We start from the raw sequence: 12,298 nt of genomic DNA, 5'->3' as shown, positions 1-12,298 counted from the left end.
TGCTCAACCCAACCAAAAGTGATTGACAAGGTGGTACCTGGGAAATGGAAACTTTAGAGGCCATCTCTCCTGCAAGACAGAGCAGAACACAGAAAAGGGCACGGAGTGGATGTGAGAGAGATCAGGCAAAGACCAGCACATCATATTCAGGGCTTTGTACATCACTGGAAGTGCAGTGGAGAATCACTGACTAGTTATAAGCAGGAGGTCACAATCTAATTGGGATTTTTAAAATATCACCCAATCTGCAGTATAACAATTGCATTAGAGCTAGAGGCCAGGGTGATTAATTAAAATCATTAATTAAATTAAATTAATAATTTAAATTAATTAAGTAAATTAATTAAAATCAACTTGACTGGGCCATGAGATGCCCAGATGGCTGGTAAAATATTATTCTTGAGTGCATCTGTGAGGGTGTTTTCATAAGACATTAGCACTGGATTCAACAGACTGAGTAAAGAAGATTCACCCTCCCCAGTGTGGGTGGGCATCATCTAATCAGTTGAGGGCCTTCATAGAACAAAAGGGCAGAGGGAAGGCAAATGTGTTTCCTTTCTTAAGCTGAAATATCCATCTTCTGGCATTGGACATCAGAACTCCTGGTTCTTTGGTCTTCCAACTCTGGGACTTAAACCAGTGGCCTCCTTAGTTCTCAGGCTTTTGTCTCTGACTGAATTATACCACAAACTTTTTCCTGGATCTCCAGCTTGCAGATGGAGATCTGCAAAATTCAGCCTCCAAAATTGTGCGAGTCAAATTCCATAATAAACATCCTCTTATATATCTCTATATATCCTATCAGTTCTGTTTCTCTGGAGAACCTTAATACAATGATCACAAGAAGAACAGTTATTGAGACTGCTGTCTCTCTAGGCAAAGATTATGGTGACTTAGACTAAAGATGTGTCCAAAAAAAGTGGACCAATGTGAAACAAATGTAAAAGTTAGGCTTGCAAAAACAAGAAATTGAGTCCAAGGGAGGGAGAGGGAGGAGTCAAGGATAACTCCCAGGTTTCTATGCTGAGCAGCACAGGGAAATGGAGGAGTCATTTGCTGAGACAAGGAAACAAAAGAAGGAGCATATTTTAAAAGAAGATGGTAAATTCAGTTTTGATACTTGCAAGTCATCAAAAGGGTGAGATCTGATGGACAATGGATTATCTGGGTTTGGGGTTCAAAACTAAGATCTAAACTGGGATATATACAGAGAAGACATCAGCATATACCTGGTATCTGAAATCAAGGAAGTAAGATCACCTGGGAAGATTATGTGCAGTCAGGAAGGGGCCTGAGTTTAGAGGAACTCCAATAGATAGAGGAGAAAAAACAAAATCAGAAATAAGCCAAAGTAGATGTCAGAAGAAATTCAAAAGAATGATGCCAAGAAAAATGGAGAAGTGTTTTATGTGTGAAATGCAATTGAGAAATCAAGAAGGTTAGAACTAAGATGTGACCTTAATGAGTACTGTTTCTCTAGGGGTTGGGAAGAAACTGAGTTGGATTAGGAAATGAGAAAATAGTGACATCAAGTATGGACACCTAGTATAAGAAATTTGATTGGAAAAGGAAGAGACAAACAGGGCAGCAGTTACAAGTGGGTTTTACTGGACAGTAGGAAGCATTATAAATTTTTGAGCAAGAGAATAAATGACCCTATGAAAACAAGACTTTGAGAAAGTAATTTTCACCAGACTGGGAGAACATCTAGGGTAGCAGATATATATTCACACCCCGAAGTTTCATTGCTCCGAGTGCCTACTGTTTTGACTTAGAGGAAATGCAGACATTAGAAGATTCTCCTTTACCAAGTATATCCAAGGATGCTTGAAATGAGTCCATCTGGTCATCCCTACCACCCCCTTCAGAAGCACTCATTCATGGCCAGCCTACTGACCTCCAAAGTCTAAGCCAGTACCATTTAAATCTCCTTGCACCTACCAGCTGGTCATGGTTGTTTTGAAGGTTGCAGCTGCCAGCAGTGCTGCCAGAAAACTGCCCATGTCACTGGTGTTGCTGCCAGCAAGGATGGGGCTCTGGAGCCCTTCAGGGACAGGAACCTGGTTAAAATGTTCATTTACACTCGTCTCTGTATAGACCTCCTGGGTCAGAAGGCATAGACTCTCCAACAAAGCAAGAACAGCCCTGTGCGTGTGTGTGATGTTTTCTGATAACAGCTCCTGTCATCAAGTGCTGTCTGTTGGTCAGGAGGTTTTCTATGTACTTTAGCTTGTTTAATTCTCACAACCACCCTCTGAAGTAGGTATGATTATTACCATTCCTGTTTTACAACTGAGGGAACTGACACATGGAGAAGTGAGGTAACTTGACCAAGGTCACCAGTCTAACAGGTCGCAGGGCAGGGTACACACGCAGACTGTCCATGGATACCACAGTCATCACCACCACTCCCCACTGACACTTTGTCTTTGGGCTGAGGGTACCTCTGTTGCCCATCTCATAATCCTTCCTCTTATACTGTGTTCTCTTTGCATCCTTTTCTGAAATATGGCCACAGAGTCTACCCCAGCTCAAGAAATATATTTTTACATCTGGTTTTATGGTGGGGAGGAAGTGGTCTCACTTTCTTGATTCTATGTGATTTAGTGAGTGTCTATTCTTTTTTTTTTTTCATTTATTTTTATTAGTTGGAGGCTAATTACTTTACAATATTGTAGTGGTTTTTGCCATACACTGACATGAATCAGCCATGGATTTACATGTGTTCCCCATCCTGAAACCCCCTCCCACCTCCCTCCCCATCCCATCCCTCTGGGTCATCCCAATGACCCAGCAATCCCACTCCTGGGCATACACACCGAGGAAACCAGAACTGAAAGAGACACATGCACCCCAATGTTCATCGCAGCACTGTATATAATAGCCAGGACATGGAAGCAACCTAAATACCCATCAGCAGACGAATGGATAAGAAAGCTGTGGTACATATACACAACAGAATATTACTCAGCCATTAAAAAGAATTCATTTGAATCAGTACTAATGAGATGGATGAAACTGGAGCCCATTATACAGAGTGAAGTAAGCCAGAAAGATAAACACCCATACAGTATTCTAACACATATATATGGAATTTAGAAAGATGGTAATGATAATCCTATATGCAAGACAGAAAGAGAGACACAGATGTACAGAACAGACTTTTGGACTCTGTGAGTGTCTATTCTAAAGAGACACTATGGAAGGGCAAAGGGCTACAGTTAAGCCCCAGATCAGCCAGTGTGCTAGTACACCCAGGATACAGAGAAACCTGTTATCCATATCCTCCTACCATGAACTCAAGGGCCAAATGTCCCTTTATACAAACATTTATGTGACTGAGGTGTGTTGGATAACAGGAGTCTCCCTCCTCCCTCATGTAAAAACAGGTCTACTATGACTGCTATTTTGACTGCTAACAGAGCAGAAAAATTTAGACTCATAGTAATCAGGTTATGTTTGCCTCTTCTCCTTATAGAGATATTTCAAGAACCAGGATCCATTCCTTGCCTAGCTATGGCTTAGAAAATCTTAAGAAGCTGCGGGCCAAGTCAACTTACCGCTTAAAAAAGCTTCCCAGTCTGGAAAAATTTGTCACACTCGTGGAGGCCAGCCTCACCTACCCCAGCCACTGCTGTGCCTTCGAAAACTGGAGGCGGCAAACGTGAGTCTTCTCTGTCCAGCCCTTGAGCCCTGTTTGGGCATTTCTCCAATGGAGTACTTGGTCCACAACTTCTGCATCCATGATGAAATCCCTTAGGCAAGTTCTAGATCAAAGCCTTAGTATGTTTTTTGAAAATGGGTTCACAGGAGAAAGCAACCCACATGGCAGGCTCCCTACCAAATATTAAATGAGCTACTATGAAAAACACCAAGCCAGTCTGATTCATAGCTGATGCTTAATAAATGTTTATTCCCTTTTCCCTTTGTACCAATAAGGGTATATACTTAAAGTCTGAAACTCTGCATCCTATAAATGTGCCGAAGTGTTAATCACTCAGTCATTCTGACTCTTTGTGACCCCAAGGACTGTAACCCACTAGGCTCCTCTGTCCATGGAATTCTCCAGGCAAGAATAGTGGAGTGGGTTGTCATTCCCTTCTCCAAGGGATCTTCCTCACCCAGGGATCAAACCCAGGCCTCCTGCATTGCAGGTGGCTTCTTTACTGTCTGAGTCAGCAGGGGAGACCATAAGTGTGCCAGGGACCATCAGAGTCAGCTTTGGAGGGGGGAAGCAAGATGCCATAACAGAGATTGATCACACACCCACAGCACATCTCCACCACGCTGCTGCTGCTGCTAAGTCACTTCAGTCATTTCCGACTCTGTGCGACCCCATAGACAGCAGCCCACCAGGCTCCTCTGTCCCTGGGATTCTCCAGGCAAGAACACTGGAGTGGGCTGCCATTTCCTTCTCCAATGCATGTATGCAAGCTAAGTGGCTTCAGACGTGTCCGACTCTGTGCGACCCTATGGACAGCAGCCCAGCAGGCTCCTCTGTCCACAGGATTCTCTAGGCAAGAATACTGGAGTGGGTTGCCATTTCCTTCTCCACCATGCTAAACCTCCCTAACTCATCTTTGGAGCTTATCACCTCACAGGGAGAACAAAGATTATGATGTCTGTTTCCTTTGGCTTTCAAGGCTGGTCAGGTTCCAGGAATCCCAGGTTAAAAAGGGTAATCCTAATAAAGCCAAGTCCTAGTGGGTAACTGGCTAAAAAGTTGAAGTTATAGAAAGGGGATACTTTGAAGTTTACATGTTCCAGATATATAAACGACCCACCAGGGATACAGGTGCTTCCCAGGTGGTTCGGTGGTAAAAAAAAAAAAATCCACCTGCCAAGTAGCAGAAGCAGGTTCAATCCCTGGGTCAGGAAGATCCCCTGAAGAAGGAAATGGCAATCCACTCCAGTATTCTTGCATGGGAAATCCTATGGCAGGCTACAGTCCATGGGGTTGCAAAAGAGTAGGACACAACTTAGTGACCAAACAACAACAATCAGAGATATAATGTATTGCCGCTGCTGTTGCTGCTAAGTCGCTTCAGTTGTGTCCGACTCTGCGCAGCCCCACAGACGGCAGCCCACCAGGCTCCGACATCCCTGGGATTCTCCAGGCAAGAGTACTGGAGTGGGTTGCCATTGCCTTCTCCTATATATGGTATTGGGTATCAGGAATTCTCCAAGTTTCTGCCTCTCCTGAGCTCACTGATACAATCCATACCATGCAGTTGCACTCAGTCAGATGATGCCTGGTTTCCACTCTTGCACAGTAGCCCAGAATGAACACAGCTTCCATGATACTGTCTTACTGTTTAATGTAGCCACTTCTATTATTCAACCTTAACATGCAGATATATCCCCTGCTCTAAAGTAAAATAAAACAAAACAACCAAACAATACACACCCTAAAATGTTTTCAAAGTATTGAAGAGGTAGCAGTCCACACTCAGACCCTTGTAAAGGGTCTGCAGAAAAGGGGCTACTCTTCAGAATTAGCACACATCATTAGGGAACTCCCTAGAATCAGACACTCCCCGCAAGTTAGCTCAAGAGCTAGGGAATTTCTTCTTAACGACTAGAATTTTTAAGAGCGTGGGCTGAAGCAGAAGGCCTGCCTCTTTTATATTCCAGAAAGAGATATTCCAGCCAGGTCAGGAAAGATACCAATTTCACTGCCAAAATCCTGGAACTAAATGCCCCCAGGAGAAATCTCAGAGGATGTTAAGACCACTGAAGGAGCTGCCCATCACGTGCTGTCAGTACCCAACACCATAGGAATATGGTCTTACTCAGTTGCCCAGACTCCTCTGGTTTCACCACCTCCTGGTAGTGTAGATGTTCCCTCAGGGATCACCCAACTGGAAATCTCCAGGTCTGTCTTACATTGTACCATGGCTTGAAGGGTTTCCTTGTCCCTCTGGACCACTGGTCTCTCACCCTCTCTAGGTCCCTATTTTAAATTACATCAGGGCTTCTCAGGTGTGGCAAAGGAGAGGTCCACAGCTCTTCAAAGAAGACATGCCAAGACAGAGTACAAAAATCACAATGATGTTTGGTCTTTCTATTTAGCAAATTCACAAACCCACAACAACATGGCTATGCTATTCAGAAGATAATAAACACAGGAGAGGATTTGTGTTTTAATTGTGTTAATTCATGGCATACCATAGTAGGTGTAGTGTGGTTAGGTAATGAAATTTGAGTTTAAAGATGCATGATGAAACTGGCCCTCCAATCTTCACTTGGAAATAACGCCCAAAGTGTAAATCTTAGGCCCTGTGACTGTGAGATTTTGGCCAATGGCCCTTCTGAACTCTCATGGAAAAATCTTATTATCCACTCCCCTCCCTCATTTGTCATTGAACCGGTTATGTCCTTGTCATAGTTCTATACTCAGCTAACATTGTTATTTTGTCCTTGTTTTGTTATTTCTTGTATTCAGCTGCTTTCTTTCCAGCTAGATTTTAAACTGATGCACTGTGGCATATTCATTAAGTACCCACATAGGGCATGACCCCAATATGAACTCAGTACGTAACCACCATCCTCTGTCTTCATTTTGCTGATACCTGCCTAGTACTCACTGCCAGGCATGTTAAAACTTTGCACCTTTATCTCATTTAAGTTTCACAAAAGTAACAGCACTATTTTCTTCTCACAAAGGCAGAAACTGAGGCTCAGAGACTGTAAACAACTTGACCGACACCAGCTGGACTCAAACTCTCTGGTCTGTCTATCTTCAAAGCTCAGACTCTGGGCCACTCTGCCATGCACTTCCCAAGTAACTGTTCATTGATTTATTGGGGTCCAGGAGTACCACTTTTTAACTCCACCCCAAACTGAATTTCCAATTTCTTATAATACTTAGGATTTGCTGAGGTATTGCAGAGGCAAGACTTTATTTCCCTGGCTTCCATTTTTCTTTCTAGTCTTCTCCCATAGACATACATTGTTTACCATTTCCCCACTCATGTCATTAGATCACTTCTGTTTCAGGAAAGGAAAACATCAATACTTAACATATACTGGTAGAAGTATCAACAATCAGTATCATCACAGCAGTCAACATAAGCCCCAAGAAGTGAAGGCTGTGCCTAGATGGTTAGTCAGATCCATCCCAGTGAACCCAATCACAGTCTGCAAGTGCCAGGTTAGTTACTTCCTGTTCTTAGAACTGGGCTGCTGCCAATCCAATGACTGGAAAAACACAGAGTGATTCTCTTGTTCCCTCTTTGCCTGTCTCTGAGCTTGCCTTACTTTTTTGGTAAGATCTCTGACTAAACCAAAAGATTTTGTGCACATTTTCAATTCCATGTATGTTATTAACTGTTTAACCTCCTTAGTGTCAACTATGGCTGATGTAAGTAAGAAACTCTATCAGTCTCTAAAACAAAACAAAATGACACAGTCTCCAGGGGAAAAAATAAAAGAGTCCGAGTCCGTTGGCCTGAGGGAAATCTAGCAATTCACTTCACTTTCTGAAGGGGAAAGAAGGGAGGAATGGGGAGGGTCATGGGGAAAGTTCAGACCAGTCCATGTCCACTGCAGACTTGACCAGTCCCCATCGTTCAGTACCTAATGAAATCTTTACCTCTTCCATGCCCCAGTCACTCTCTCCATCTTATGGTTGGTGGGGGTGGGGCGGAGGGGGAGAGGGCAGTGTTTGAAGAGTTTTAACACTCACCTCCCCACTCCCTTCTGAGACTTTTGTTAAGGCTTGAGAAAAATGCAGTCACTCAACGTTGCTGTGAGTTTATCCCTCGGGGAGGGAGGAAATGAATAGGGTGTGTGTGATTGTTTCCATTCAAAAGAAGACCCAATGTGAAGCATCCCCATTCCTTAAGACTTTGCTTCAAAACTATTCAGAACTACTACCCCCTATCTCTACATGCACTATCCACTTGTCTGGATAGAATATTTGTCATCTGGCTTTCATTCAAATCCCTTCTGGAAGTGCTTATATTCTGTTAGCAAGGCCTCTTGTATGCTGGGGTTCAAAGGGGGGAAAAAGTGACCCCGAGAAGATCCAGCTCCCTAGGGCATGAGTTACAATCACTTGCAACCTGCATTCTCAGGTTGAGATCCTTTTGGGATCTCACTAGCAAACTGCTGAAAATGAGGGAGCCAGGCTTACCTTGCAGACAATGCCTGAGGCCTACGGTGGCCCTTGAGGAGTGAAATAATAAAGAACAATACACCCCTCAATAACATTCCAGGCAAGTTAGCAGACCTCCTAGTAGCACAAGTACCAAAGAGCCAGGGTCAGAGTTGGCTGGGAACAAACTAAAGACTCCGATCTTCCAATCTATGCAGACAAACTCCCACTTGAGTCAGAGGACAGTCCAGAGCTTCTAGGACTGGAGTTTAGTGTAGAGAAAACAGCATGTATACTATTCAGGCATATGAAGAGAGGGCTGAGTAGCAATGGGGAAGGGAGAGGATGGAATTGATATCAAGTGTGTAAATTATCTGCACTTAACAGTAAGGCTTAGCTAGTCCCAGGCGCCTTCCTCCCCACATTCAGGTTGTGGCCAGATGGTTTCCCAAGTGGGCCATCCAACTCTAGGAATATACACACGAGTTGTTCTGTTCATTTACAGTAAGAAGCATTAACCCTTGAGCTTAGTCTCAAGGGCAGACAAACTGTTAGAAGAAAAAAAAAATCTCAGGAAGAAATCCCATTCTCTACCCTGTGTAAAGACAGTGATATATTTGCCATTCTGGATCCAACATGTTGACTCTGTTCCTTTTTGTATTTTTCTAGCTCTGACCTTCATCCAATTTGCAACAAATCTATTTTAAGGCAAGAAGTTGATGACATGACTCAGGCTAGGGGTCAGAGAGTCTCTTTGGCAGAAGATGATGAGCCCAGCTATGCCAAAGGATTTGACATGATGTACAGTGAATTTGACTATGACTTATGCAATGAAGTGGTTGATGTGACTTGCTCCCCTGAGCCAGACGCATTCAATCCATGTGAAGATATCATGGGGGATGATATTCTCAGAGTCTTGATATGGTTTATTAGCATCCTGGCCATCACTGGGAACATCCTAGTTCTGGTGATCCTGATCACCAGCCAGTATAAACTCACGGTCCCCCGGTTCCTCATGTGCAATCTGGCCTTTGCCGATCTCTGCATTGGAATCTACCTGCTGCTCATAGCCTCAGTTGATGTCCACACCAAAAGCCAGTACCACAACTATGCCATTGACTGGCAAACTGGAGCAGGCTGTGATGCTGCCGGCTTTTTCACTGTCTTTGCCAGTGAGCTCTCAGTCTACACTCTGACCGCCATCACCCTGGAAAGATGGCATACCATCACCCATGCCATGCAGCTCGAATGCAAAGTGCAGCTCCGCCATGCTGCCAGCATCATGCTGGTGGGCTGGATCTTTGCTTTTGCAGTTGCCCTCTTTCCCATCTTTGGCATCAGCAGCTACATGAAGGTGAGCATCTGCCTGCCCATGGACATTGATAGCCCCTTGTCACAGCTCTATGTTATGTCCCTCCTTGTGCTCAATGTCCTGGCCTTTGTGGTCATCTGTGGCTGCTATATTCACATCTACCTCACGGTGAGGAACCCCAACATCACATCCTCTTCTAGTGACACCAAGATCGCCAAGCGCATGGCGATGCTCATCTTCACCGACTTCCTCTGCATGGCGCCCATCTCCTTCTTTGCCATCTCTGCCTCCCTCAAGGTGCCCCTCATCACTGTGTCCAAGTCAAAGATCCTCTTGGTCCTGTTCTACCCCATCAACTCCTGTGCCAACCCCTTCCTCTATGCCATCTTCACCAAGAACTTCCGCAGGGATTTCTTCATTCTGCTGAGCAAGTTTGGCTGCTATGAAGTGCAAGCCCAAACCTATAGGTCAGAAACCTCATCCACTGCCCACAACTTTCATCCAAGGAATGGCCACTGCCCCCCAGCTCCCAGGGTTACCAATGGTTCCAATTACACACTTATCCCCCTAAGACATTTAACCAAGAACTAAAACACAATGTGCAAATGTTTCTGTGTGTTGAATGACAATTATGTCTTGCCTTTGAAGAATATGTCATGGCATAGCTGACAGAGCACTTCCACGTACTTCATCTAATTTAATCTCCCTGGCACATCCATAAGGTAAATTGGTCAGAAACTATTAACTCCACGTGATTCATTAGGCAACTGAAGACTTCATAACAACATTAATAATTAAAATAATGTAGTACTACATCACATTTGTTCTATCCTTTATAGCGTTCAAAGTGCTCTTGTTCAGATCATCTCAACTGATCCCTATAAAAGTCCTATTAAACAGGCAGAACAGGAATTATGCTTGGAGTTTTATAGACGAGGAAACCAAAACCTAAAGGGTTAAGTGACTTGTTCCATATTACTCGACTTATAAGAAGCAGAGCCAAAATTAAATGTCCTGACTCCCAGAGAACTTGCAAGAGAGGCAGTGCAATATTTATTCACTCACTCATTCCCTCAATGAAGATTTACTGAATATCTATGTGATGCTTTGAAATATGTCAACTTGAGTAGGCTGAACTACATTTCCCAGAATTCCCTTTCGTAAATATTTCCCATGAAGGTAGGCCACATGAAAGATTTTCAGGAAAACAGGAGGGTGGAAGGGAAGCTGCACACTTTGCTGCTCATCTGTTGATTCAGCTCACCGCTGTGAGTCTGCAATGGGTCCACCATACCCTGGAACCTTCCGCGGGTTCTCTGCCTCTTAAGTCAAGTGTATGTGTTTAGCTCCATGTTGAAGAACCCCCATCTTCAGAACACTTTTACCACCAAGGTCAGAAGCAACAAGAACAGAAATAGATTTCAGTTTGAACTTCTGGAGTCTATCTTTTGCTTATGGCTTCAAGAATGCTTGTGATCTTCCCTTTATGACTGCCTGCCCTATAGACTAGCATCAGATGTGGAGACAACATCCTTACATAGCCCACTTTACCAACCTCCACAATTGTGTAAGTCAATTCCCTGTAACAAATCCCTGCCATATATACATATGCAAGACTGCTTCTGCTTCTTCAGTCAAACCCTGACTGAAGTATACAACCCATACGGTGTGCCTATGGATTATATTGTTAAGAACACAGCAACTTTGGAATTGAAGCTGAGATTTCATTCTTATTCCACAATAAGGCAGAACTTCTCCCTAGCTCAGTGTCTCCCTCTGCAATGGGAGCTGGTTATAGTATCTAACTATTGGACTTATTATAACAATTAGAAAAGAAAGTGAGTTTAAGGTACCTATTGCTTTAACAGGCTTGATGGACAACAGTTTACTTCTTTCCCCCCATATCAGTGACTGAACTAGCACCTAGTTCTCCTGACCGTGATCTAGAACTCATTCCCTCACATATTATTCCTGATAAATAACTACACTTTCCCTACCTACTTTCACAAACGACCCCATTTAGATGATCTGATCATCAGTTCAGTTTAGTCACTCCATCGTGTCCGACTTTTTGCAACCCCACGGACTGCAGCACGCCAGGCCTCCCTATTCATCACCAACTCCCAGAGCCTACTCATGTCCATTGCATTGGTGATGCCATCCAACCATCTCATCCTCTGTCGTCCCCTTCTCCTCTTGCCTTCAATCTTTCTCAGCATCCGGGTCTTTTCCAATGAGTCAGTTCTTCGTATCAGGTGGCCAAAGTACTGGAGTTTCAGCTTCAGCATCAGTCCTTCCAATGAATATTCAGGACTGATCTCCTTTAAGATTGACTGGTTGGATCTCCTTGCAGTCCAAGGGACTCTCAAGAGTCTTCTCCAACACCACAGTTGGAAAGCATCAGTTCTTTGGTGTTCCGCTTTCTTTATACTCCAAGTCTCATATCCATACATGACTACTGGAAAAACCATAGCTTTGACTAGGCGGACCTCATAAATAACCACAAATCCCCACAACCAGCCCACAAAGCTCCAAGTCTCCTGTGAGAGTATCCTTGTTCCATGTCAAAGCCAATCCATCCTTCTCTTGGCCCATGGCAAACATTTCAAAAGTTGATCCCAAATGAATTAACAAGAGCTGAAGAAAAACCAACCACTCTGCAGATGTGACCTGGCACCCCCTGATCTATTATGAGCATTGAGTGAAAAATGGAATAAGTATCCACAGAAATAGTCTAGAGCTGAGCTGATCAGTACAGTAGCCATTAGCCACATGTGGCCATTGAGCATTTGAAATCCAGCTAGCCTGAAATGAGACATGCTATGAGTAAAAGACACAATGGATTTCAAATATTTAGTGCAAAGAAAAAAGAATTATAATATCTCAAT

The 12,298-nt window shown here is 43.7% G+C and overlaps 1 protein-coding gene across 3 annotated transcripts in view; it reads left to right on the top strand.

The window, feature by feature from the left end:
- Nucleotides 1–11,554, top strand: part of FSHR (follicle stimulating hormone receptor) — a 188,172-nt gene extending 176,618 nt beyond the window's left edge. Inside the window, exons 9-10 of one of the 3 annotated variants that reach the window (XM_043468525.1) lie at nucleotides 3,479–3,664; nucleotides 8,768–11,554. In XM_043468525.1, coding sequence (XP_043324460.1) covers nucleotides 3,479–3,664; nucleotides 8,768–10,001 — 1,420 coding nt within the window. In that variant the 3' untranslated portion in view covers nucleotides 10,002–11,554. The remainder of the gene's footprint in view (nucleotides 1–3,478; nucleotides 3,665–8,767) is intronic. The other 2 variants (XM_043468526.1, XM_043468527.1) reach the window with 2 other exon arrangements.
- The last annotated feature ends 744 nt before the right edge of the window (nucleotides 11,555–12,298 follow it).

This window comes from Cervus canadensis, chromosome 5 (assembly GCF_019320065.1).
Source record: "Cervus canadensis isolate Bull #8, Minnesota chromosome 5, ASM1932006v1, whole genome shotgun sequence".
NCBI lineage: Eukaryota > Metazoa > Chordata > Mammalia > Artiodactyla > Cervidae > Cervus > Cervus canadensis.
Note: the sequence above shows the minus strand (reverse complement) of the source record. Positions and strands in the feature narration are given on the sequence as shown.